This window comes from Coturnix japonica, chromosome 12 (genome assembly GCF_054131305.1).
Source record: "Coturnix japonica strain WE chromosome 12, WE-NBRP24, whole genome shotgun sequence".
Classification (NCBI taxonomy): Eukaryota; Metazoa; Chordata; class Aves; order Galliformes; family Phasianidae; genus Coturnix; species Coturnix japonica.
Genome location: NC_140674.1, coordinates 6,925,089 through 6,952,914, shown reverse-complemented (window position 1 = coordinate 6,952,914; position 27,826 = coordinate 6,925,089). Strand labels below are relative to the sequence as shown.

Genomic DNA, 27,826 nt, shown 5'->3' with positions numbered 1-27,826 from the left:
CCGTCCCGCCACGCCCCGGTTGCGCGGCCGCCGCAGGAAGCCGTGGGGTTACGGTGCGTGTTGGTGCGGAGCCTGCCCGGAGCCGGCGGGGCGTGGGGCGGAAGCGCCCGGCAGCGCTCCTTGCCGCCTGGGTTCGGGCGACGAGGATGAGCCAGAGAGACACCTTGGTGCATCTCTTCGCCGGCGGGTAGGTGAAGCCGCCGCCGCCCCGCGCTGGGGGAGCGGGCACGGCGTCTGCAGTAGCTTCGGCACCGGGCCCTGCGGCGGAGCGGGCGCTCGCTCCGTCCCCGTGTGGTTCCGTTGGGTTGTGCCGCGCTGGGGCGTGGAACGGGGCCCGCCGTGAGGGCGCTGAGGCGAGGAGCGCAGGCCGCGTTGAGGCCCGCCCGGTGCCGCTTCCCGCCCGCTGCCCTCAGGCCTTTCCGGGCCTCCTTGGGCCGGGGATGCGCGGCCGGGCCCTGATGGGGCAGCGACAGAACCGGCGGCTCTTACACCGCAGGTATGTGGGACCTGCGGGCCTTGGGCTGCGGCGACAACGGCGTCTGGCTGCACGTGGGCCCTGGTGGAGCTGCGGGTGAGGCTGTCTCACAACCTGCGTGTTTCCTCCAGAAGTTTCTTCTTTCCTTGGCGAGATGAATAGAACCTTCTGTGCCTGGAGCTGTCCCAGACACCTGAAGGTGCCTGTCTTCTCAACGTTCTACAAAGGCTGATAACTTCGGGATCAAGTGTTACTTGAATGCATTTCAGCACTTGTGTGTGCTGCTTTTAGGTGGGGGGCTCCTTGTTGTCTTGCAGCTTGTAGCATCTGTGTATGAAGACAAGTAATTGGAGGGAAGAGTACAGTGAAAAGGAAATATGTTGCCCTTATAGCCCTGCTTGGGTTTGATGTAACTGCCAGGTAACTGTAGGTGTGTTGTAAAGTTTTGTAGTGCCCAGTTATGCTGCCTGTGTTTCCTTCAGGGTGGGCTGGGAGCAACACCTGCCTCCTGTTTGCTGGAGCAATAGGTCCATATTTGGGCTGTGTGGCAGTGGGGGAAGAGGCAGAACGAAGAACATAATTTATGACTGAGTGAGCTTGAAGCTTGGATTTCCATTTGTGCTGCTCCTTTACAAAATGGTGCCTGTGACTGGAGTGTTTGAGGTGGAAGGCTGTACGGTTTTCTGTGAGCAGGTCTGGGTAGCCTGGCTATGTGTGAGTATATGCCTTCCTGGCTTCCAATATTACACAGCCAGTTTAGTGCTTATGCAGGTTCTCTTCCCCTGCAAATTCTGGCCATCTAAGAGGAGGGGGATTATACACCAACAGGCCTGAGATGTGGCGCTCTGTACTTCTTTCTTCAGAGTTCACATACAGGAAAACAGTAGCTTAAACTACATTCAGCAACAGGCAGATTAGTAAGGAACAGTCCGTGATGATTGAGACGGTGTCCCAACATGTAATCTTAAGACTGAAGTGAAGATTGCTGAGCTCGGCGAGGTTGTTCTTTTTTTTATGGAAGGTCTGATCTGCAGGTAGCTGGCAGCCAGTTGGGTCAAGGGTAACATTGTGAGGAAAGGGCTGACTTTTCCTCATGTGGAAGCCACATGTTTCCTGTAATCACAGCTCAGCAAAACAGCATCTATTTGGTCACATTTAACAGCAGGAAAGTTATTCGGGTCATCACGTGATTTCTCTGCTAGCATGGTAGACTGTAGATCTCTTGACCTATCCTTAGTCTTCAGCGAAACTTAAAAATGAAGATGATGTAGTTTTCAGTAGGGCTTGTTTGAAAACAACGTGATTGTCTCAACCTGCTGACCCTTTTTTGCTAAAAAAAAAAAGAGTTTTTTTGAACACTAAGTCTTCAGTTCCCATTTTCTTTGAGACTAAATGATGACATTGCTGATTCTGTAATGCAGGCGGGGCTACTGGGGGATTTTTCTGTAGCTGCCTGGTTTGCTTCATGATGATTCAACAACAGCTGTCAAACTGTGCTGCTTCTGGGGAATTACCAGTTCATGTTGGAAGTTGAAGCTTCATTTCTAATAATCCCTCCTCCATCCTTCCTTTCCTCCTGTCTGTGCATCCTTTCCAACAAGTTTGAGCAATTTTGCTGTTAGTTTCGTTTTTGAGAATCCCATCTTCATATCTATGTACCGACTGTAAGGATGACCAGTGTTTTACAATAGAAGTTTTATGTCTAAAAAGTAATTCACTGCTCGTTGTGAGTATCAGTTCTAGCATCACCAGTAAATTGAAGTGGTGAACTTCTCTCTGTTCAGTGATTTGGCTGCCCTAGTTCAGGCATCAGCCAGTATTTCAGTAAAGTACTATTACTTGTATATTTTTTGTGGCCACTTATCTCCTGTTTTGGCATGATGTACTTAGTTGTCAGGATCTGTGTGCAAATACCATGTAGTTACCACTGAGCACCTTTTGCTAACTGCATCTTGTCCTTGTGGGATTAGGAACTAGATTAATTGCCTGTAATGTTGGATCCTGATACAAAATGATACTTCAGGTGAAGCTTGACTTTTATCTGAGGACTCTGTACTCAGACTGCTCAGAACTCAATCTCCCTCATCTTTTTCATGTATCAAACTGTTGACGTTTTCTTCATATTGTCTGTTGTAGCTGTTGGCATTAGAGGCAACACACTGACCAGGTAGATTCAGGTGGAAAATGAGCTTTTGGCATCTGGATGCTGACCACCAAAATCATTCCCAGGTTTTCTTAGTTTCTAGAAATCTTATGACAATAAGTCCACATATGACAAACTTCCATCAGAACATGGGACCTTGCCCATGGCCCTGTTTCCTCAGCAAATGCAGGACCATTTCAGGTTGGAGACGGATGGCTGCTTTTCTGCGTTCAGGACTGAACAGTCAAAGGTTTACTTCTGAAATTTCTTTATTTCTGTTGCTTCTTCAGAAGATTAGGCAGGTTTCTGATCTATTTTGTGATTAACTATGGGGAGGAATCTCTATTTGTCTTGATAGAACTTTAATTTGAATCACTCTGAAGTTTTTACCAAATCTCTGTGGTGGTAGAAACAGACAATTTAAATACTATATTGAAGATTAAGTCTAAATTTTTTAGAAAGAGTAGGTGCTACACATCTGAAATCCTTTTTTTCCCTCAGTTTAAGAAGATATTAATAACTGAGCAGGTAGAGCGGTGATAAGGATGTCTGCTGCCTTTCAGAAGTAGTCACTTGAGCTATAATGGAGTTCCCAGGTCACCTAGTAACCTTCTTCCTTGAAGTACTTTCGTTCCTGGCCTGACCCCAAGTGTCTTTCAGAACTGGTTCTTCCTGTTGTAAGGCACAGTGCAAGATTTAGTTCCTTCCTGCCCCTACTTGAGCTTATTTTTATGTTCAGATACTCTTCTGCAGGGGGGGAAGTAAGCAATTCCTACTTAAGGGGTTGGGTAGCTTGGATTTTGCTCTCTGAGGTGACCAAAATGCATAAAAATGACTATATTTGAAAAATTGTGAAGCTGATGAGCTTCTCACATTTCCCTGCAAGGTGATTGATGTTTTCAGCTGTTCTTTACTTGATGTGGCAGCCGTGTTGTATTTATTTGCCCTGGCTCCTAATTGAATCTGCGCCTTGTGTTAGTGTTTGTTTTGGATAATGGAAGCCAGTGATGCTTTTTCATTTGTGTTATTTTTTCCAATTCTCATTTGTAGGTTTTGATACGTCAGCACATTAAGGGAACTTCATTATTGCACTTACTTAGAAACGGCAAGTTTGATGATTACTTTTAGTTAATGGATGTTAACTTAAAACTTACTTTTGAAACCCTGGCAAAAATGTATTAGCAGTGAATTAAGGGGCTGGGGTGCTCCTAGCCAATATAGTAAGGCTAGAGATAGAAAGGTAAATAATATACAAGTTTAACAGTGTAATAGCAGGGAAACCATGACACCTGTGTGTTAATGAGTTGCATTCTTGCTGTTTCTGAAAACTCTACTTAGTTAAGGCCTTAAATTGTCTTGAGAGTGGGATAGGTGAGATTACTGTCCAGATCTTCAAGTTACCTGTAACTGATTTTCACATCAACAACTGTGCTGCAAGGCAGGTCTGTGAAAATGCTGATATTGCTGAAGTTATTCGAAGTGATGAAGGCTTCAGGAGCTCTGTTTGTAGGTGGCTTGTTTGTTTCTGACAGTTTTGTGCTTGTTCTCCTTACTACGTCGCTTGTCAGTATTTGTGTGGAACTTTCATTTTCATACAGGAAAGAGGAGCAGCTGGTAAAATAAGTGAATGAATGTAGATGCAAGATAACAGGGTCAGGGGTTATCTTGGAGTCTGAGGCTGTGGTTGCAAACGCTGTAAAAGGTGAGGTCAGGCCTATGTGGCTGCACCTTGTGTTTGTATAGAATACATAATTATCTAAAGGAATAGAAGTTGGGTATTCTATATAGGTGTAGTTACAAGTATATATGAGCTGACAGGCGGTGGGAACATCTGAAGGAGCATTTGTAGTCAGTCCAGTGGCTGAAGTGTTGAGATCCTCATCTGTAACAGACCTGTCTCTGCTTTTACTGCAGGGTATAAAGTAGCAGCAGAAGGTATGGGACAGTTCTGGACAAGGGTGGTGACTCCTAAGCAGATATCCTCAGTTTGCAGTAATAAAAGGTTCCTGACCAGCTGTCTCTGAAAGTAAAACCTGGGATTTGAATGCTGAATGGGATTAGATTTTGAAGCACATGCACGTTTATTTCCTTGCATATTCTCACAAATAATACAGGAAGATTTGAAATGAATGGCTGAGTCTGTGTCCTGGCTGCATCCCTGTCAGTAAGTGCCCTGCTTTGCATTCAGGAGGAGAATAAATCTGATTATTTTCTAACTGTAGAGAAATGATTTTTTTCTGAACTCTTCACCTCCTGGACTTGTGTTAAGCCATAAATTGAGAAGGAAAAGAAAACAAGCCCCTAGAACGCTGGAGCTGTGGCTGGCTGTTCCTGGACTGCCAGTCTGGGGCACAGAGCAGTAGCTGTCTCTCTATTCTTAGTGCTATATTAAGTTAACAAGGCTGGAAATGTATTTCTATGTAAAATACTGCAGTGGCTGAACAGCAGGCATGCTTCTGAATAGTCAGTTATTTTTGTAGGTCACATAGTTACTGAATTGCCTCTCTTGATTTAACTACGAACTGTTTATTGAAGTTTCTCATGAACAGATTTATTTATTTTTTTCAAGCCTTATAGTTCAAGTGAGCAATGTAAGTCAGCGAACTTCCTGGATAGCATGTCCAGTTAGTGGTTTGGTTCTGAGTTGGATCTTGTTACTACGAAGCAAAGCCTTAACATTTGGGGAGTTTTTCCTTCGTTTTTACATGTCAGATGCCTTCTCTTTTGTACAGGGATTTTTGAGGGCTGGGAGGATGAAGTCTTACATTTTGACAGAAGGAGAGATTTGGGGTTTTGGAGATATGTTTGTGAGTGATACAGAGCCATGCAGCACTATGAAGAATTTCTCTTTTCATTTCTTTCTCGTTTGTAAGTGGCAATTTGGCATCTTGAAAATGGGAAGAGAGGAGCTTTTGAATCCTGGCTATCAATAGCTACTGGAACAAGTTCTGCTATGACATTTTAAACTGCTCAATGAGAGAAAACCAACACACCAGTAAGAAGCAATGCCAAGTGCTGATTATTTGATATCATGACCTGAAAGGCAGGTAAAGGGTGCCTAGCTCTTAAAAGGAGGCAAGTGTTGGGCTGCTTCTCTTACAATGTGTGTAAAATCGAACAGGCTGCCAGCTGCCCTTACAGTAGGTGGTTGTCACGGAGCGTTGCTTGCTGTAAGCAAACTTGGAAGGAATGAGCGCTATGAAGGTTTGTGTCTGTCCCATTCCCTAGCTGCCTGTTATTCCATTGCTGAGGGAAATCTGACCAGTGCTATTGCAGCCAGGCATCCATCCCTTGTGGTGGTTTGGTGTGGGGCAGGGGAGCATGCAAAATGCAGCCTCCGGGATGGTGTTAATCTTCAACTTGAGAAAAATTTTCCAGTGTGGAGCAGTGGTGGAGCTAGCAGCATTAAAGGCTCCAAATGCCAAGCCCTGCTGATGAATGATGCCTGACTTTTCACCTGCTCATTCCTTCCCCATTCCTTAGTATTTATCTCGTTACATACCGTGCACTTTTTCTTGCTGTTGCTTGAAAGTAAGTCCTACTGTAACCTGCCCAAAATGAAATGCAGAAAGATCTGAAGTGGAAGCAGATCCTGAGGGATCAGAAACAGAGGGACTGCAAGAAATGAAATAAACTCTGAAGGCAGCTTCCTGCATTGCCTGCACATGCCCGTGGCCATACAGCACTTGCTGCTATTGAGTAGTAGAGCAGCAGTATTAGAGCAGCTTGCTGTCTGCATTGAAGATGGGCTTGTTGGTATCATTGTTCCATCAATCTATCTTGAGGGCTTTCCTATCTGTGACTCTTTTGTTATTGCAGGTTATAAATCCCACCATGTTATGGCTTTCTGCTGCTCGCAAAACTGGCTAAAATGAATTTTTGCACACCCAGTCTGTGTCTTATTTTATAGCTGTATTTGTAGCTTAACGTTATTAGAGTAGGCAAGTAAAATGCTTATTCAGAGATGCTGTTCTAAAAGCTGTATCAGTCTTACTGCTTCTGTACAGTACCCTGGGAAACTGGATACCATTTTCATGTGTAAATGCTTTATTTCAAGCTGACAAACTTTGATTCCCTCAATTCAAATGTATAAGAGGGTAAACTTCAGTTTAATGTTGGAGTTAGAGCTAGGAAAAGGTGTGTCTGGGCTCTAGCTGTAGGCAAGCTTGGTAATGGTAATATTTTGGTATATATTTGGTAATATGGTAATAATTTTGATATTTAATTTTAAATATTTAGTAATATTAGATATTTAATGTTTGGTAATATGATGATAATTTTAAGAATGGTGTTTGGTGAAGTTGAGAGAATTCTGGACTCTGCAAAGGTTCGAGCCGAGCTCTTCTTTTTGTAGCAGTTGTACAAAGAATTTGGAGTTAACTTTGGAATGAAACTTTGTGGATTTGCTATTCTTCTCTCACAGGTTGTATATCATGGTTAAACAGGAGTGTACTTATTAATAATTAGCTTATGAGCAAGTGCCTGAGAAATCCTCTGAACAAAGCTGCTAAACGGCAGCGTGTTCTTGGCTGCACTCTGCTCTAGCAGAATGGGGAGAACTCCTTTGCTAGTGTAAGTCACGCACATTTGTTTAGCTTTCTTACACTAATGAGGGGCAGACTTTTATCTTCCCACATTCAGCTCTATAGCACTGTGTACATGGGATCCAGTGTTCATGCTATAATGGGCAGAGCTCAGGAAATACTCAGTTTATCATTACTTTGATGGTACTGTGCATGAAATGCAAAGGGGGTTTGTTGGTTCTAACTAAATAGCCACAGTACAGTTTTTACTGGCTTTCCAAAGAATGATGGGCGTAGCTCTGTGTGCATGCTGCACAAATTGTTCTCTACCCTTAAGGATTTTTGGCATCTCCTTTGTGCCCAGGAGCACACTGAACATTCAAAAAAAAAAGTAGTTAAAATTTACTTAAAAAGTTAAACATTTGAAATGCTGAGCTACTTTCCAGAATGGATTTGAACAGCATGTGCTGAAGACAGTGCACCTTCGCCACTTGGGAACACTTTCTTTTTGCCTGTTAAAATTTTCACCACATGTTGAAGGATTAATGAATTAACTGTTTGCTTGTCGTCAAGGACAAATAATGACACCATTCTCATGCATACAGCAGTTACTTCTTCACTTTTTATAGTTTCACTCTGCTCAGAGTAACGTTACAGTGTTTTTCATTTTCTTTGCAGTTTAAAAAGTGGTGATCCTGTTTCTCTTTGCAGGTGTGGAGGTACTGTTGGTGCAATTCTGACATGTCCACTGGAAGTTGTGAAAACTCGGTTGCAGTCCTCTTCTGTGACTCTGTACATCTCTGAAGTTCATCTCAACACTGTGAATGGTGCTAGTGTAAATCGAGTAACTAGAGTTTCTCCTGGACCTCTCCATTGTTTGAAGTGAGTGTACACGTTACAGCTGTTTGATTTGGTTTTGGGACCAGAGGGGGATGCATGTTAGACAGATAGACAAATCTGTGTGAAAGGCAGACTTCTGTGTCGATTATGTCACTGTATTTCCTATATTTTGCCATTTAACTGTAAATTTCACATTCTAGTTTTCCAAGTGTCTTTCATGTTCAAGTCTGTACCTTGAATTATCTAGAACATGCATACCTTGTGGAATTCATAACCCCAAACTACATGCCCCAGAAACTCGGTGGGAGCACTCTTTAACACTTAAAATTAGAACAGGTTGGTTGTAAGGAACTTAGGATCGCTCAGTCCAACTGTCTGACCACTTCAAGGCTAAACAAAAGTTGATGTTATTGAGGGCAACTGAACACTGACAGGTGTAGAACATCGTCACAGCTCTAGGAAGCCTGTTCCAGTGTTAGGCCATCCTCACAGTGAAGGAGTTTCTCCTACATCCAGTCTGATCTCATCCCTGGCACAGCTCTTAACCATTCCCAGCACATTTTCAGGATCAAAGCCTCTCTCTGCTTCCGCAGGGAGCTGCAGATAGCAATGAGATCACCAACAGACCTCCTTGCCTCTAGACCAGACAATCCCAGACTCTTCTCATAGGATACACCTTCCAGCCCTGTTACCAGCTTTGTTGCCCTCCTGTAGATGTTTTCAAGTATCTTTACCTCCTTTTCATATTGTGGAGCCCAGATCTGTACACAGTATTCGAGGCAAGGCCTCTCCAATGCTCATGGAGAGAACTGCTTTTAAATGTATTGTAATGCATTGAATGCATTCTTTTGGTGTATTTAATGTACTCCAAAATGCAGTTTGCCTTCTTGGCTGTCAGGGCTTATGTAGAACCTGCTGTCAGCCATCACTCCCAGATCCTTTCTTGCTGATCTGCTCTCCAGCCGCTTGTTTACAGGCTTTTACCTGCTTCTGGCATTGTTCTTCCCAGGTGCGGAAGCCTGTGTTTTCCTTTAATTTCATACTACTGATCATCCAACTCTCCAGTCTACATAGGTCCCTTACATAGAAGTCCAATTAGGTGCTGGACTGTTTGTTAATACTGTATTTTTTTTAACCTGGTTTGTGTCCAGATCCTGAATATCAGTGAAAAGAGAGACAAAAAGCCATTTTAGTATTTTCTAGTAGACATTTGCCTACAAATTTTGCTGTGGGCTGGGACATTTTGATAATACGGCACTTTTTTGAACAGGGAGGAGAACTTGTTTAGAGCAGACTTGTAAAGAAAACTTGAGGGTCCTGATGAATGAAAAGCTGGATGTGAGCCAGCAGTGTGTTGTAACCCAGAAGGCCAATAGTATTGTCCTGGGCTGCATCAAAGGAGGGATGACCAACAGAATGAGAGATATAATTGTCTCCCTCTATTCTGCTCTAATGATGCCCCCCTGGAGTGCTATGTCCATACTGCGGCCCCAGTACAACGAAGATGTAGAGCTGTTGGAGTGGGTCCAGAGGATGGCTGTAAAGACAATCAGAAAGCTGAAGCCCCTCTCCTAGGAAGACAGTCTGAGGGAGTTGGGATATTTCATCTTGGAGAAGGCCCAAAGAAGACCTCATTGCAGCCTTCCAGTACTGCAGGGGAGCTAGCAAACAGGAGAATGATAAATTTTTTACGTGCTTTGATGGTGACAGGACAAGGGGAATGGTATTAAACTAAACGAATGGAGATTCGGGAAGAAATTCTTCACTTGGCAAGTGATGGGGCACAGGAACAAGTTGCCAAAAAAGTGGTGGATGCACCACCTCTGGTAGTGTTCAAGCCCATGTAGGACAGGCATGTCCATGACTTGGGCAGCCTGGTCAGGTAGCTGGCAACTCTGTCCACGGCAGTGTGCTTGGAAATTAATGGTCCTTAAGTACCTTTACAATCCAAGTCAGTTTATGATTCTATGACTGCATTTCTTCCCCTTCTTGTGAGTGCTTATGATGTGAAGTAGCCAGTAGGAGAGGCCTCTGGCCACAGTTACAATGCTAGTGCTGATAACAGGTAGAGTTCACTTTGGGGGACTCAGCTAGCCAGTTATGGGAAAGTATCTTTAGTATTTGGGTATAAGAGGAGAGTTTTCTTCCAGGAAGGATCTATTATTGATTCTTGAATTAGAAAGACTTAGTTAAGATTCAGACCAGCTACTGCTATCAAGAATTATTTGGTGAAGTAGTCTGTAGGCAGCCTCTTCTGGCAGTGAGTGGCATCATATCTGATCCTTAAGAAAAGTCTGTATAGACATTGTAGGGCTTGACTTCTGCCTTTAGTTCTTGGAATTTTATGCTGATTCTGAGAACTGGTTTTACTTACGTGGTCAACACTGCATTGTCAAAGCTATACACAAAGATCAAAGCTTAAAGTGATGTTGTGTTGACTGTGGACAGAGCATTCAGTAATTTTGATGTGAGTAATAAAATATTATTGCTTTGTTTTCTAGGATGATCTTGCAAAAGGAAGGTCCTCGTTCTCTGTTTAGAGGGCTGGGTCCTAACTTGGTAGGCGTTGCTCCTTCCAGGTAAATATAGATATTTAAAGTGGAATAATTTCAGTGAAGTTTTGGTTACTGTGTTTATTTTAAGAGATTAAGGGTTTATTTCAAGTGAGTTACTGCAGTCTTAATACTTAATTGTAAATATTCTTTAGTTCCTGCAATAGATTGTGTCTTAAAATACTGAACAACTCAAGCTTTGATGCTTCAGACCCACATTCCTGCACCAGCTGTCTCAGCATTTCCCTAGTGCCTTGTTCTGTGCACTGTTCCTTACTCTGAGTTTCTTACTGTTAAGAAGGAATATGTTTTAGGAGTTGCACTTGTAAACAGAAGTTTGTACCCTATGCACAGATAGGTTTAGCACTTAGTTAATCCATCATTTAGAAAGTAATTGTGTGACTGTAGACACAAAATACTGGCTCTTTTCCCTACATAAATTCTTGTGAAGCACAGACTAATGGCCTGAAATGTGAATAAAGATATTGAGTAGGGTGAAACACTTAACAGCAGTCGCAGACTAAGCAGATGCAGCAGCAGGCTGAACTCCAAAGGGCAGAAGGGCAGTTTCAGATAATAAAGCGGGTCAGAATATAAATCTGATCTAAGTGGCAATGGTATTACTGCTGTCAATTACTCTGCATTGGTTTAAATGCTCTATCTGCCCCACTGTTACTGTCAGGCAGCGTGAGGTGTAGAGCATACCCAGGTTTGTATTGATCCTTGCATACAAGTATTAGCCACAGTTCATTGAAAAATAGAATACCTAAGGAGGAATATGTAAGCAAAGACCTGTAAGAGTATTAGAATTGCTTAATCCTGAATGAAGTTGGTCATCTTTCGGCCCATTTTCATTCTTTTCTATTCTGTTTTGAAGACAAAATATTTTTGCATGAGAAATATGTACTCATTTTATTCTTCCCTTGACCTTGTGCCCTGCTTCCCTTGTTTAGTTTTTATCCGAACAGAAGATATAATTTCTGTCTCCTGCACACCGATTTGGGGAGTATCTTAAATGTTGTGCTTCAGTGTCCTTGCATACTTCTGGAAAATATTGTTAAACCAGGTTTTCTATTCAGCACTGCTTTGTCTTCTAGTCTGCTTTAAGTCTACTGTTATTGGGCAATTAGCATTTGAAGACTTTGCCAAGTACAGTATTATGTGTGTCTCTACACTAGGAACCACCAACAAAAAAAAAATAGGTCACAGGTGAGGGGGGGAAAAAAGCAAGATAAGGCTAGAAGAATTAATTCCCCAATTTTTATCTAGATAGTTTCTATGCTGAAGAGTGGACTTTGCTGATAGTCTAGTCTGTATCTGAATGTTCAGTATCGTGGCTTTCTCTGGTTCCAACAGATGTGTTTGCTAGGAACTTCTCTCACCTCCTATCTGTTTAATCTCCCGTTTTCTCTCTATGCTACTAAAAGCATGGGATGCACACCATGTGTGGACAGCAGTTCTGTGCTCACAGTTCTCACTTTATCTTTCTGCAAAATAAAGTAATTTTTTACATCTAATTTACTGGCCCATAAAGGCCTACTGATCTTCATCATTATTTAGGGGAAGTAATTTCTTGGACAAACTGGCATTTGCTGGGTTTTTTTTCTCCCTTAATCAGTGCTTGTTTTCCTTTTTGCAAGAGACTTAAAAGATACATTACAACAGTCTGGTGGCACGGAATTCCGTTTTGAAGTGACTGCCCTCAATGGAGAATAGCCTCAAGTGCAAAGAACTTTTTAGGGAGTTTCTTTTCAGTAATTTCCATTTGGACCTGGCTAGCTTGCTTTCTTCAGTGCTAGTGCTAAAATGTCCTCTTGGTGTAATGCCTTATAAAGAAGCAAGTCCCTGTTCCCCTCTAGCTGACTCAGTTTCATCCACTAGTTCATTTCAATTAAGCACTAGCTAAGTGGATTTAACAGCAGCTCTTTGTTTGAATAAGCTATAGAGAAGCGTGTTTTATAATGTATCTAGTATACTTAACTGGGTCCAGATTCCATTTTAGAAATTAAGTCCATTAGGCAAACGCTTTATCATTTCTCGTAATAAAGAAAAACATGTTTGCACAGCTAATGAGGTTAATGTTCCGTTCATGAAAACTTGTATTACTTTTTCCTTTTATAAAGATGTGTCGAAGTAGCTTAAAAAAAACTGAGTTACAAATCCAAATGTAAGGTTTTTATGTATTTTAAATCAGTTTTATGGCCTTATGAATGAAAACAAGTATTCTTGTATGACTGCATTGACATGTATTCTGTCTAGCTTTGTTCTGATACCAGCTTACAGACTTAAACGTAGCACAAGTTTACAAGTATCTTCTGTGTAATATATTGAAGACAAAAAACAAGTGCCTATTCTGAATATAGGTCTAGAGAAAGAAGAGTCAGATCCCGTGTTTACAGCTGCTGAAGCATTTTAAATATTAATATTCATAATTATTAAGTGTGCTCTGTTTGGTTTTTAAAATAAACAACCAAACAAAAAACCCGATTTATTCGATGATTCACAGATTGTAATGCTGAAAACAGTTGTGTCGTTAGAACAAAGTTGTTCTGAGCAGCAATACCTTCAGGTCTCAATTCAATGTTATTTTGCTTTCCTGGCTGTAGATTTCTTACTGTCACAGAACCCACTGCTGTGTTTACAATTATGTTTCCTTCCCCTTGATGTTCTTATTTTGTCATTCCTGAAATAGTCCCATTGCTTTGTGGGGGTTACTCCTTGAGCAGTTTTTCCTTACTGCTTTTAAGGGCATCAACACATAAATCAGCATAACTCTCATCTTGTTCTACTTTTAGAGCGATATATTTTGCTGCTTACTCAAACTGCAAGGAAAAGTTGAACAATATTTTCAATCCAGATTCTACCCAGGTACACATGATTTCAGCTGGTGTGGCAGGTAAGGATCTGTAACTTTATAGCTTCTTCATTTTACAGACCTAGTGACAAATGAGAGTTGGTTGTAAATGTGTGGGGAAAAAAAAGCAGCAGAAAATGTTTGGTGTCTGATTGACAGCTTCTTTTGGTAGCTGTTACCTGTTTTGGCCCCTTGATATGCAGGGCACTTGGAGAAATACGTGCAAGAAACATTGCACTTAGTGTTAATGAGAATCTTTAAGCTGTGTGAATAATCTTCGCAAGGAAAACTTGCATGCCTGCTTCCTCAGTTGTAAATTTGTGACGTGAAAACTGAATGCTGTGAACACAGTAGCTATCTGTTCTGCAAACTATAAACAGCACTGTGTGTGCACTGAACTTCGGCTAAATAATTCTTAATTTGTTTTTTACGCTCATGTTTTCTGTTGCAGCTTTATATGTCTGACCTATTTTTGTCTTCCTGAGATCTGCCTACAGATTTGTATAACCATATGTAACAGTTGTCTATCTTCCCCCCAAACACTGGTCTGTGTGAAGTTAACCACTAAGGTGGCATAGAAGAGCAGATTTCTGTCATATTCATTTATTTTCTATGAAATCAATTTCCTTTAATCTACAGCATAACTTAAGTATATTTTCGCAATTGACAGTACTTGTTACTTAACTTACGTGTTTTGTGTTTTGGGATTGTTAATGAGGAATTAAAGGTTCTGGTAATTGACTTAACCTGAAAAAAATGAGCTCACAATTTGCCTGTTGTTGCCTGTTTTTCCTATACAGAAATTTTAAGAAGTTTCTCTGCATGGGTCATAGATGGTCATGGATGAATTCTGCAGTATTATAATAGGTTTTTGAATTTTCTGATTCATGTTAGTTTCACAATCAATGGGCTGCCAAGGATGTTGGCAAAAAGGTCATCAGAATAACTTCTGTTTAATGCTTACTAATGATCTGTTTCAAATTGTTACATGCCATAGTAAATTTAAGTGGCTTTAGCTTCTCAGTTAAATAATACACTAGTGCTTAGCTCCATCATATGAGAAGTAGTGGCAGTATTTAACCTTCTGAGTTACAGACATGAGGACAGCCATTTATCTTAAACAGGCAAAATAGGGTTCTAAAATGATAGAGTGTTTCTTCCCACCTATCAGCATGTGTTTTATTTGTCAGTGAGTAGCATCAAGTGTTTCATGAAAAGTTGATCCTAATCAGCTGATCACTTCAGAAACCCTGATTATATCATTATTTTTTCTTGTATTCGGCTGTTTGTTAAGAGGACAAAGCAGAAATTAAATTCTAAAGGAGTAGGATGGATGGGGGTACCAGTGGAGGGAGGAACAGTTTATCCTCAATTGAAGATCATACTATAAAACTCATGCATTGCTGCCAACAAGTGGGGAGTTGTTTTTTTGTATCTCTGGATCTTATCATCCTCTTTCCATAACAAAAGGAGCTTTTGTGGAGTTGTGGTATGGTGAATTTCCCAAGAACTCGCAGGCACAGTCTGTAGTTTTTCAAGGAGTTCTGTATCTGCCTGTTGACTTGCTTCCCTTTCAGAAGATTGTATTTTGCATTTGCACTTAAGGCTGCTGCTAAATGTAGGCTGAGGTGAATGTGTTTTAGCCCAAACTATTTGCTTTTTCGTACAGTCACTTTATTGTTGAACATTTGTGTGGCTGTCTTTCTCACACTTATCTAGTTCTGCAGCTGTATTCTTAAACTGTATAGCTGGTGAAATTGAATGCCCGTTACAAGCTTCTGCTGTATCTCTTTTGTATACTCTGGACGTTCTCTGGAAGAGCTGTACAAGGAGGCTGTTTTACAAAGAGCTCTTGACACTCAGTACTACTGCTGTTTTGATAAACATGTAAAGGACTGTAGCTGTAAACAGTGTGTTAACTGTTTTTTGGGGGGAACATGCTAACCTTGTTTTATAATTCTGATATATTTCAGACAATGCACTTAAACCACCTGTTAAGTTTTACCAGCAAGGTTTGTATTGCTATGTGATGCAAATTGTCTCAAGGAAATGGCAAAAGAACAGGGGCAAAGTCAAATGAGACCTCCTAACTTGTTGACTTAAACAGGTTAACAGAAGTTTGCTGTAATGTGCTTAGGAATCTAAAATTGTGGAATTGGCAGGCTGGATAAACGCAACAAGTACCAAAAATAATCAGTATTGGTTTTTCTTTTGCAGCTGCCATTGGTTTCAGTAAGAAAATGAGTATCTCGGTCTTAAATAAGAGGGGTTTTTTTGTTGTTTAGATATGACCTTCCTACATGAAGGCTCCTGATACCTAATAAGTATGAGGTGGTGTTTGCACTTATGAAACTTTTCTTGTAGGTTGAAAAATACAGTGATGCAAACATGCAGTTTAAAAAAAAATATGTAAGTTATTCATAGTTTTGTCTCATTAATATGTTGTATGAAAACACTGTAAGCAGTGAACTTTGGTAAACTTGAAATACTGTGTTTACTTGCATTGATGTTCATACGTAAATATCCCACACTAGACTAATATTATTGCAAAGTAGCTTTATACACATGGCATTTTTGGAAGCAAGAAACTGAGGTACTTTTAGACCTTCTTGGTTTTAGACATGATTCTTCCTTCCTGAGGTGAAGCATAGATTGTTGGTTTTACTTAAACTTCAGTAAATTTGCTTTTTTTCTGAGGAGGAACAGTTGTGCTACATATCAGTAACTGATGCCTTATGCAATTAGAAGATATATTTCTTTTGCTATGTGCTAGCTTCCACTATATAATTTGCATCACCTTCATCTCTAAAATATCAATGTATCCCCCATGAGGTATTAAATTTCCTTTTGCTTACAGCCTCGCACATCACGCAGTTCTTACTACAAGCTCAGACAATGAGTGGATCTGAAGGGTGCTACAAGAACAAGTGTTTGCTGTGTGAAGATAGTTTCTCTGTGCGTTCCAAAGTTAGGCTAAATTTTCAGATTCGCTGTGAATTCTGCCTTCTCATTTCACTTACTCAACCATCTTTTATCCCAACAGAGAGCAAAAACTTAAGAACTGAATGGGATGCTTGATTCCTGTCTGGCTTTCTGATTTGTTTTTCAGTGATTTATAGCATCCTTCAGGCAACGTTGTTGCAAATCTGCTGCAAAACTACTTTACCTAAAGTGCTATTGCTGTTCTTTTCGTAACTCTACCAGCAGACAAACCCAACCGATGCTAGTGTAGATTTTTTTGTTCTTTAAGACTGCTTTCTTTCTTACAGAAGATAACATGTAACTTTTTGGTGTACACAGTAAACTGAATACCAAGTAAAAATGTATATTTAGGTCACTGATTATTGACACTAAGAAACGTTGATTTCATAAGGCATCTACCTTGCTTTTTCAGCCCTGAGACAGGCTTGCCTTTTTTTTTTTAATGGAGTTTGGGAGGGAGTGGGAAAGGAGGGTTCACTTACTCATCTCATACATAGGTAAGTATTCAGAGATGTAAAATTGAACTGCTGCAAATGAGCAGAAATTTCAGTACTCAGTGCATTATATGCAACTATTTTATTATCTGTGGCCTGTTCTGATTATTTTTCTTTCTTTTTTTCCTAAACTTTAACCTGAAAAAAGTTAGATCTCAAAATAATTCACAAATCCTTCCAATGGGATTCAATTTGTACACATGTGTCTGATGAGGTCACTGCTTGTTGTTATGATACAGAAAAGCCTGTGTCTATTTTAGGCATTTACTGTACATTTCTCCCGTGAAAAGAGTGAGATCGTGTCATCTCATGCTCCCCACCCGCAGGTCACTTCCTGCAGAAATATGGACTAACTTAAACCTCGTGAGTACTGAACTGAGCGTCTCTTGCAGCCTCTAGTGTAAGAACCACACGTTGGGTTTGTAATATCTATTAAATAAACAAATTAAGGGGAATTTCACTTTCATTATCTTGAATACACATTGTGTGCATTGTGCAAAGACAACACTTCTCCTGAACTCTGTTAAGAGTTAATTTTTTCTGTGCAGTTCAGGGAAAGGTAGAAAATACCTTTCACTGATAGCTGCTACTCTTACTTAGCTCTGTTGGCTAATTCAATGTCCCTTACTGGGTTAAACAAGGCTTTTTATTTTTTGAGTGTCCCAGAGCTGCCTTTAAAATGCCGCAGCTGATATTTGTTGTCATGTTATTTCAAAGACCTCTTTCTTTCTTTTTCTTTTTAATATGTCTATAGTCTCTCTTCTGTCTTTCTGTTTTCTCTTTTGGTTTGCTTTTATTTTACTGTTTTGGATTTCTGATTCAGCATTCCATATTCACATGCGTCTGTATCAATTACATTGGCTTATAGATTTAAACAGATAAATAACTTGTGAAATATGATGCATAAATAGGAATACCTGGGATCTTACCTGTCCTTAGCTGGTATAGCTCACAAAGTGGATTGAGGGTAGTGCTTTTAATCTGAAACTTGGATAGGAATTCACGGGGCGAACTAAAACATAGAAGTACAGGAGTTTCTGGTATTGCCAGATTGATCTGTGCTTATAACAAATCTGGAATCTTAATCTCCTGGGGATATTGCCACATTGATAAAGTTAAAATGCATTCAAGATTGAATACTTCTTAAGCATTCATAAAAAAAGGAAAGAATGAGAGTTTCTTAGTAGTTGCTGGAAGCCTTTCACCTTTGTTTTTTAAGCAGTTCTTATGATACAGGCTTTCTGTGTTTGTAAAGAAAAGCTTATCAGAGATTGCAAAATTCTGGATATTTATCTTTTGGAGCCTCTTCCTTGAGGCAGCATCACTCAACTCTTAGTTTATTTTTCTTTGATTGTGTTTTTACTACATTACTTCTAAGAGTTTAGTTCTGTGGTTGTTTCGTGTTGAAACCTGAGTTGCTGAAGGCTCTTTGACTTGAAAGCATCTCATCTTTGCTTCCTGTTACAAATAAAGCATCTTTAGAGGCCAGTTATTTGGGAATAGGAAAGATAAAGTACTGAGCTAATAGTACTGCAAAATACAGTATAACATTATTGAAATTCCAGAGTACTCGAGATAAATAGGAATGCAAAAATATTTTGATCTTGATCAACTAATTAAACATCTCAAATTAAGAAGGGATTTTAGAATGGATCTTGCCTTTGAGAGGAGCCTTTTCCTGGAATAATTGTGTTGGTAGGAAACGTCAGTAGTTTTCCCCACCTTATTTCTAAATGTCTGTTTCAGTCATGTTAATTTCTAGTATACTACAGGACTTGGACCTGTAAAAAAGCTCTAAATTAAGGCAGGAAAAGGAAAATACAAAATGGACATCTAGTTCAATTTGGGGTCAGGTGCTGCTGGAATCAGTGCAATTCCTGTGCTGTCATGTGGCAGACAGAAAGGCTCAAACTGGTTGAACCTGCAGGATGTTTTTCTGCAGATGTTTTGTTTTGAAATCATCCAGTGCCTGTTAGGTGGGTCCCTGATGGTTTTAAGTTTTCATGTAATTACTTGAAGTGTGTGAAATGCAGGTATAAAACAATTCTGGCTTGTTAGGATTTCATCTTATGAAGGGTTGCATGTCATCTTGCCATACAAAAAATTAGCGTATCAAAAAAACTTTAGCCAAATGCCTTTATCATCTATGTAGTGAGTTCATAGGAAGTTATTTAGTTTTAATTTAGTCAATTTACAAATATATTTAATCACTGAAATTGCTGAGGTGTTCTTGCTGTTTTGGCACAGAAATATAACTCAGTTTTAGTGGCTTCTAAGACCCCATAGCTTGTCCTTAAAACTGCAGCAGCTGAAATACCTAATTGACTATTTAAGAGTTTTGGGGGCAGGAGCAGAGCAAACCTTTAAAACAGTTAAGATCCCCTGGCATTTCTCAGTGTATTGCAGTCATTTGTGTGCAGCGTAAACATAGATTGTGATTAAACAGAAGTAACTGGTGTGGGAGCAGTTCTACTAAATATATATTTATGTAAGCTGTTAACAATCTCCATAAACAAGCCTATTGATACCCTGTTACTTGTATAAGCATTTTGTACCAGGTGTGCACTGAACAAGATAACTCTTTGTTGCTTTCCCACAACCCCAGTCCGTCCCCTTGCAGGAGGGCAGCATGTCTTTGTAGCGATATGCAAGCGATGTGTGCCACTTAGCAAGCAGCTGTCTAAATTTATCATCTCTTGCCTGGCCATGTTCCAGTCCCTCCCTTTTCCTTCTCTCTTCTGCAGACATGTCACCTCATTAATGGTGCACGTGTGGTATTACAACTCTAGATGGTTTGGTTGCTTTTTTTTTTTCCCCAGAGCTGCCTTTCACTTTGCTCTTTATCTCTCCACGGTTGTGCAGAAGTAAGAGTGATTCTTACTTCTTCTTTTTTTTTTTTTTTTTCCTTTTCTCTCTCTCTTTTTTTTTTTGTTTGTTTGTTTTTTGTTTTTTATTTTGTCTTTTTTTTCTTTTCCTTTTCCTTTAGTGGACTGAAAATCAAAGCTTTAACCCTTAGCCCTGATGCAAGCCCAAATAGTCGCTGTCTGTCTGGATAGTTAGAAGTCATACTTTAACAATTTAAACACTCATATGCTTGTAAAAGTATCCCTGGGCAACCAACAGTCTGCTTTGAATGTTAAATAAAACATTAGCTCTTAAATTTAACTTCTCTTTATAGTTCACTATTAAAAGGTCTCTTAACTTACAGTAATACACGCCTTATAACTGCACTGAAAGTAGTATTTATTCAGTTTGCATGCTTTTCAACTCAGATTGTATTTCAGAGAGCAAGTTAAATTGACACAATGCTGTATCCTATATCAAATTGCTGCATCTGCAATGTGTTCTTGCTGAAATGTTTTCCAAATTAATTGGCTAATATTAGACTAGCTTTTGTGTTCTACGGTGTCAAAAAAAAAAAAAGGGTTGGTATGATTATGTAGATGTAGAAGTATAAACAATTGGGCTTATTTTATATGGGGATTCGCTTGCTAAGAGTAGGCTTAAAAATCTTAATGTATAGTTTAAAAAAAAAAAAAGCTAGATGTTTTTTGTCTTTATGGATTCATAAAACATCAGTAAAAGGTTACAATGGGTACTTGTAAAAATCAGTATAGTCCAAGTTTTTGCATCCTACTATACTGTGTGAGTTTCAAACTTGGCTGCAGTTGCTTTTATGATGCTATCACGTCTAACTCTTTCATTTTTAAATATTAGGTTTTACTGCGATCACGATGACCAATCCCATTTGGCTGGTAAAGACACGCTTACAGCTTGATGCAAGGTACAATTTGAAAATAGAAATATTTCTCCTGTGATAACACTGTGCTTAAATGTTGGGGATCTTTTCTGCTTTTCAGAATAGGTTGACTTTTTTGATATCCAGAAGTTTGAATTGAAAATTTGGTGCTGATCAAGTTATGATTACAAGTTACACTATCATTTTTCTTTATTAGTCTGTCTGTGGTGCGCTTGAGGCACTGTAGTAAATAGGCCAGCCAATTTGGAACGAATTACAAGGTAATCAATCAGATTAAAATATTATTCTGCCAGCCTCACACTTTTTCCTTCAGTAATGCATTCACTTTCTTCTGGGGTTCCTCTCAAAACTCCCACTGTTCCTGTTAAAGTGTTTGGGGGCTTTGATGCAGTGTTAAGACTCTCGCATCAAAACTACTACTTCTAGCCGTCTGTATCGGTTCACCCACCCAGGAGTACAGGAGAGTTGTGGCTTGGGATATTCTTAGAGCTGAAGCTGTAGATCCAGCTGCTTTTCTTGGCCAGTTGTTCTTCAACTCTGTTTTCCTATGGCAACAGCCAATCAGAGTTAGCAGCATTACCTGCTGTGGAGTATTTTCCGCCTTGTTCAGCCAAGTTTAGATTCACAGTTGTGTATACTTGTGCCCACTCTTTTCTGTAAAGTTGGGCTTGGTACTTTGCTGCTGTCTGATAGCACAGTTTCAGACCAGCAAGGTTTAAATTCTGCCATTCAGTGATGCCTCATTTTACTTTCATACATCTGTCTTGCTTGGATAGTATCCATACAACTCATCGTAGTATCTTAGGTTATTTGCTGTTTTATTCTATGCAACTCGCTCATTCAGGAGACCTCTGCTGGCAGAATTTGTGTGCTGCAAGTGCATGCACTCCCTGCTGCACTGGAGCATATTTTGTGTTGTATCATCATAAGGACTTATTAGAGTTGTGTACAATCATATATCTCCCCATATGCGCAATTCAATTGAATGAGCTAAAATGAGAGCTAGATTTATTTACCCAAATACTCATTGATACTATCTCGTATAATTTGGCTGGGGTTTATGGGTTTTATTTTGACATATGAAAATAAGCAAGATGCTAAGGGTGAAGATTTTATTGTCCTTCAAGTCTAGCATGCACATCATAAAGACTAAGGAATATATGCTTTGACATCAGCTGTGGCTTACTTGAATCTAATAAAGACTGCCTGCGTTCTATTGGTTGGTAGACCCTCCTTCGATATCTCAGCTGTTTGCTGATAGCTGTGATGCTGTGAGAGCTACTGTTTGAATCATAGCTGCTCTCTACTCTCTTTGTGTTCAAGTGCCTCCAAACCATATATTCCTGAAGGCTTTACTGTGAAACCTGAACTTCTAGAGCAGGATATAATTACCATGCTGTGAAATCTGTTCATTTGAAGCATATTTTAAGGGAAAATCCTCTTATTTGTTATGCAGAAGAAAATCACCATGTTTGTCACAAGTCCATAACTTCTGCCTGTTTTTTTCAGGCAGTTTTGTTCTTCTGTAAGATTGTGGGAAGCCTAGAGTTATTCAGTTCATTTGTATGACGTTTTTCCTTAATCATACCGTATGAAGTTTGGCTTGAATTCAGTGTCATGTTTTACTTGTGTTCACTTCCGTATTGTGTGTCTTCATTTAAATGTTAAAATTGGTATCTCTTGACCCTGGTATGAGATATTTCCTGTGTTCTCTTGTCACTCAAAAAAAACCTGCCTAATTTTTCTAATCTCAAGTTGCACCCGTTTAATAACCATCTTGTTTTCTTCTTAGGAACCGTGGAGAAAAACGAATGAGTGCTTTTGAATGTGTCCGAAAAGTTTATCGATCAGATGGTATTAAAGGCTTTTACAGAGGAATGTCGGCATCCTATGCAGGCATATCTGAGACTGTTATTCATTTTGTTATTTATGAGAGTATTAAGAGAAAACTACTGGAACATAAGATTGCTTCTGCCATGGACAATGAGGATGAATCGGCAAAAGAAGCTTCGGACTTTGTTGGAATGATGATGGCTGCTGCCACTTCTAAGACTTGTGCAACATCAATAGCATATCCCCATGGTAAGAGGGACTCGTGTAGTTGAGAGCCAGACTTGGGGTGATGAAATTGAGTCTTTTCAAGTAATTTGTAGCCAACTTGACTCACTTCCTCAAGAACAATTTCTGTGTAATGCTATCCACAGCACACTCAGTGAGTCAACATGAGTGTAATATTTGGCAACAAAAATAGTTTTAGATGGAATTATACAATGGTTGGTTCTTGTTGATGTTCATTTTTCCCAGGGATTTACCAGGGTACGGCCTTAGGGACATGGTATTTTTCTCACTTGGAATCTGTGTACCCAGGAATTTCATGTAACTCAATGAGGGATTGTGGTGGTTTACCACCAGTAAGTAGCTAAGCACCAATGCACTGCTTTCTTACCTCCTCCTTGGAAAGACTGGGAGAAAATATAATGGAATAAGCTCACAAGTTGAGATAGTGCCCAATAAGCCCAGTACAGAGAGAAGAACTTTCTGGCTCCTAAGAAAATGGACAGTCTAGTGTGGTTTTTGGTTGCACTTGATTTTCCAGCAGAGTAGTTATGTATGCATTAAGTTTATTGATGTATTGAGTACTTAATTTGTGACCATCTATCCTCTTCTGGATTTTGACAAGCAAACTCCTCTTCTTTAGGTATACATTCAACAGTGTGTAAGTATTTAGTTTGTCTCTCACACATAGCTGGCTCACTTCTGTTTGTCTTACTCTTTTTTTTTTTAAGAGTTTATCTGATATTGACAACCTGAAATGGGGGAATGGTTGACTTTTAATGTGAAGTGGCTGGTTGGTTACTGAGAAAGATGATATCACAAACATAACCACATCTGGTTTCCTTTATACAGAAGTTGTACGAACAAGGCTAAGAGAAGAGGGAACAAAATACAGATCTTTCTTCCAGACATTATCTTTGCTTGTGCGAGAAGAAGGGTATGGATCCCTCTACCGAGGTTTAACTACACATCTGGTCAGACAGATTCCAAACACAGCTATCATGATGTCAACCTATGAAGTCGTAGTCTACTTGCTTGATGGATAGCAGCGGGACAAGTCTTCTAGAGGAAGGCAGAAGACTGAAAGACTGGAGTGGACTACTGAGTGCCAGATGCGATGGGCGGAAGGAAAGTTAAATCGGGAACATGCAGATATGGACAAATTAGAAGGTTGATTGTGGGCAACTATGGTAATTTTGCTGCCTTATTGTATGGTCTCTTAGCAATGTAACAAGTGGAAGCTGCCCCTTAGGGAATGCCTTTATGCATCTCTTTATTCGAAACTGCTACTTTGTTTCCATCTGTTAATCTATAGACAAGGCTATTCCATCATCTTCAGAGACATAATGGGTGAGGGAAGGGACATGGAACTTCTTGGGCAGCCTTATTCCCACCTTCTAAAGATTGCTCTCAACCACATCCTTTTTGTTCTGTTCTACTGCACAGTAACCTGTTGGAAGAATGAGGAGGGTAGTACTTCCATACTTTTCCATGTCTGATATTTCCATTCAGTTGCTCTGAATGTTCATGCAGAGACTGAGGTAGTCAGTGTGTAAAGCTTTCCATGTTGCTACCTCAAGAATAGGGTATGGCACAGGGACCCAAAATTGAATTACTTTTTCACTACAAATGATGATACTTGTTGCATTTTTATTTTTTTTTTAATTTGAACAGTGTTCTAGGTTGGTGAGAGAGAATCTGATTAATGAACTCTTCAGGTTATCACTTTCCTGATATTGATATATGTAGGTTTTTTGTTCTTCTGCATCACTGTTTGGTTTTTTTTCTGGTTTTCCCCCCTTTTTAAACAGGAGAAACCTTTGAAACACTCTCCTGTATCATTAGTTTTCCTTGCCAGTCTGTCAAGTTGCTTACACAGCCTTGGGAGAACTTGCTGAATGCTGCTTATAGCCTTTCCAAAGGATGCTTACTGTTACAAGAAATCTTTAACTAGCCAAGCCTGCCATTTGTGAAGGCAGGATTAATTCAGAGGTTTGTGCTACTGAAGAACAGGCTGTTTTTGTCCTACGACTTTGGGCAAAGCTTGACCTAGCTTACTGGTATCTACATTTAAGTACAGAGGAAGAACACACATTGCTATGGTTGGAAGGACTAGAAAGCAGAAAAAGTTGGAGCTGTGATAAGTTTCTTCAGTGCAGACAACCTATGTGCAGAGCAATGGAAAAACTAGTAAATTTTTTTTGTAAGCATTCCCCCTGAAATTTGCTATATCATTTCTTCCAGTTTGAGCCTGTGTTCAGAACAGCTGTTGACATATAACCTTGTCCTCCAGTTCTCAACATTCTGTTGTTGTATAAGCCAGCTGCAAAAACGTGTTGCATTCAGCAGCAAGGCTTAGATAGTTAATTCTGTTGTAACATACAGTGTTTTCCAAAATCATACAGTTGGAGTGTCAAAAACAGAAGTTTAATGTTATAAGAACTTGTGTAGGTTTCCAGACAAGTCTTTAATCTGCACCTTGAGTATCTGCATCCATGATCATTATGAGAAAGATGACCATTATAAAACTGGGGGCAATAGCTTTCTACATATAAATGCTGCTACACTGGTATGACAGAACTGCACTATTGACTCTTCCAGTGTGGTACTTCAGTATACTTAAACTGTGCATTGTGTGCAATGGCTTTCTTATGAATGACTCCTTATGCACTTTGTGGCCTTCTGGCTTGTGACTTTTCTTTCCCCTACTGGTTATCCGTAGTCAAACTGTGTTCAGTACATGCAGTTTGGTTTCAAAGCATGTGGTTTGATTTCCATAGAACTGCAGGATAAAGCATTTTCTGCTGTAGAACTGTAGGATCTCCTTTGCAGTAGTTCTGTAGGCTGTACCTAAAAGCTTGAAGCTTACAGAACGATTGGTCCGGCTTTTTGTTGTTCACTTTATTTTGACACATTTAATGTTCTCCCCACTGTTAAAATATTTGAGTACTTCATGTAAATGTACTAGTTTCTTTTTCCTCTAAGAGCCACTTATAGCACACACAGTATCCTTGCAGTGCAATCTTGTCTGTATTGTCGTCTTTGTCCTTGGGCAATGTTGTCTTACCTTTTAAAGGCAAATACTGCGGTCTGTGATGTACCCACAAAGGTAAATTGGATTGTTTCAAAGAACTGAAGGAACTGCTGATATGTATGTTCTAAAATTGGCCTCTCTGGGATAAATGTGGAACATTATTTGTGTCTCTGAGTTTCATAGTTTTACTGTGATACCATTATCCAGACAACTAAGAGCAGGGCTGGCTGCTTACTGTAATATTTGATCTATAGAAAGTGGATTACCCATCAGCTATCTTGAGTTGTTTGATCAGAGTCGAACTTTGAATTGGTGTGACAACTGTCGGCTTCGATGTTTGTGAATACAATTAATTAACACTTGCATTGCCCAGGCTTTGTGCAGGTTACTCTCCTGTGCTTTTCACTGGATGCAGTCTCCTTTGATCACAGCTACATCTCTTCCAGCAGTTTGCTGGGTACCTTCTGGGTGAGATCAGTCCACTTGGAGTTGCTTTTAAAATGAAAGTTTGAGCAAAGAATACTAAAAGAACAATTAAATATGGGAGATAACAGCTAAAAACAGACAATCAGCTTGTTGTTCCACCTTGTTAAAAGGGGTTGAAGTAATGTTTTAGCCTTCAGGGGTGATCTTTTATTTTGGCTTGTTTAAGGGAACAAAACTTAGACCCGGTTTCTTGGATTTCTGTTAAGTTACCAATGCATACAAAGTTACCTCTGAAATGTTTCCCAAAGATCTTCAAATTATTTATATTGTTTGCCTGATATTTTTTATGAAAAACAAATAAGAGCAAAGGGATTAAGAACATGCTACATTAGTTATATCCTTACCTGCAGAACGGAAAGGAGTGCATTTAAACTTTCTTGTAACTTAAATGGTCATCTTAGTTTATGTCTGAATGTAGTGGTATTTATTTCACCTTTGTTCCCTGCCAACAATGCAAATGTTTTGGACGTCAGAAACAAATCTCAGTAATTAGTTTGTCTCTGTATATTTCCTTCATTGTGATAGGCCCCTAAACGTTACTGCAAGCTATTCATTTTGACTTGGCAATTTGGGATATTGAGACTGTGCTTTGCAGAATATGCCAAAAGGTGGCACTAGAGCATGCATTGATCAGAGGGGAAAAAGGGGCTTCTCTGCCAAGCTGTGTGTGTGACAGCATGCTGCTCGTCATTGGGTTTCTCCAATTTATTGGTAGATGATGTGGCGGGGAGGCCTGACACTGGAAAAATGTGACCTTGGTGAGTGCAGCCGCATCTCACGGCCCCTCTGTGGCCCTTTCTGTCCCTGTGATGCTGTGATAACAGGTGAGCTGTGGCGTGTTGCAGCGGGCTGAGCCCAGCACTTAAACTGACTGATGGATCTGCTAGCAAAAGTTGTTCTAAGTAGGTTTACACTAGAGTTTTATGGAGTTATTAAGCAAATAATCAGCCTGTTCACTTCAGTGTTGACATTGCACCTGTCTAGTTCCCTGTTTACATAACGCACTCCGTATATTTTCATTGTAATTGAGATGTTTGTTAATGCCATTTTCTGTTATGTTTTTGTTCCTATAATTACCTTTGTAACATTCCTCAGACTGTAGTGTTTTAAAAGAATGCTTCCAGATCCAAGATTTTGGAGAGCCTTTATATGTGTTTCGCTTCCCATCTAAACTGTTTAAATTTGGAACAAGCTGAATGCTGAAGTGTGCCTAGGGAAATATACTCCTTTTTTATTCCTCAAGTTTGTCTGTGAACATTTAGTTATGTAAGTTTTCAGTTCTTCTATTTAAGAGAGTCTGCCTACCCTGCATATGTGAATGTAATTAAGCCCTGAGAGTCATAGCTAAACACTCACAAAGGATAGTTTGAGAGTACTTTTGTACTCACGTGAGGTTTGCTATTATTCTTACATACACCCTTGGCTGTAAACTGTGTGCATTTACTCTGTATTTATATTGTTAAGTCTCTTGTTTGGATTGCTTTAAACTTCAAAGCAAATTAAAATGATGTGCTTCTATTCAAATGCTGCCTTCTGTGCTAAACTGTACTTTGATGTTTCTAATTTTTTATTATTGATATATACCAGTGCCTGGACAATTGTGATTAAAAAAGAGCAATTCGTTAGGA

At 39.8% G+C, this 27,826-nt stretch overlaps 1 protein-coding gene across 7 annotated transcripts; it reads left to right on the top strand.

Moving 5' to 3' along the window:
* Positions 1 to 34: 34 nt before the first annotated feature.
* Positions 35 to 27,826, top strand: SLC25A36 (solute carrier family 25 member 36). Of its 7 annotated transcripts, none has more exons than XM_015871209.2 (7): positions 35 to 187; positions 7,853 to 8,023; positions 10,483 to 10,560; positions 13,329 to 13,429; positions 20,581 to 20,647; positions 22,416 to 22,705; positions 23,531 to 27,826. In XM_015871209.2, the coding sequence occupies exons 1-7, from the start codon at positions 147 to 149 to the stop codon at positions 23,722 to 23,724; spliced, it is 942 nt and encodes a 313-aa protein (XP_015726695.1). In that variant the 5' UTR covers positions 35 to 146; the 3' UTR covers positions 23,725 to 27,826. The 7 variants fall into 7 exon arrangements, with proteins under 7 accessions (XP_015726695.1, XP_085369660.1, XP_085369666.1 ...); XM_085513534.1 differs by lacking the exon at positions 35 to 187 and adding an exon at positions 426 to 496; XM_085513535.1 differs by lacking the exon at positions 35 to 187 and adding an exon at positions 3,651 to 4,782.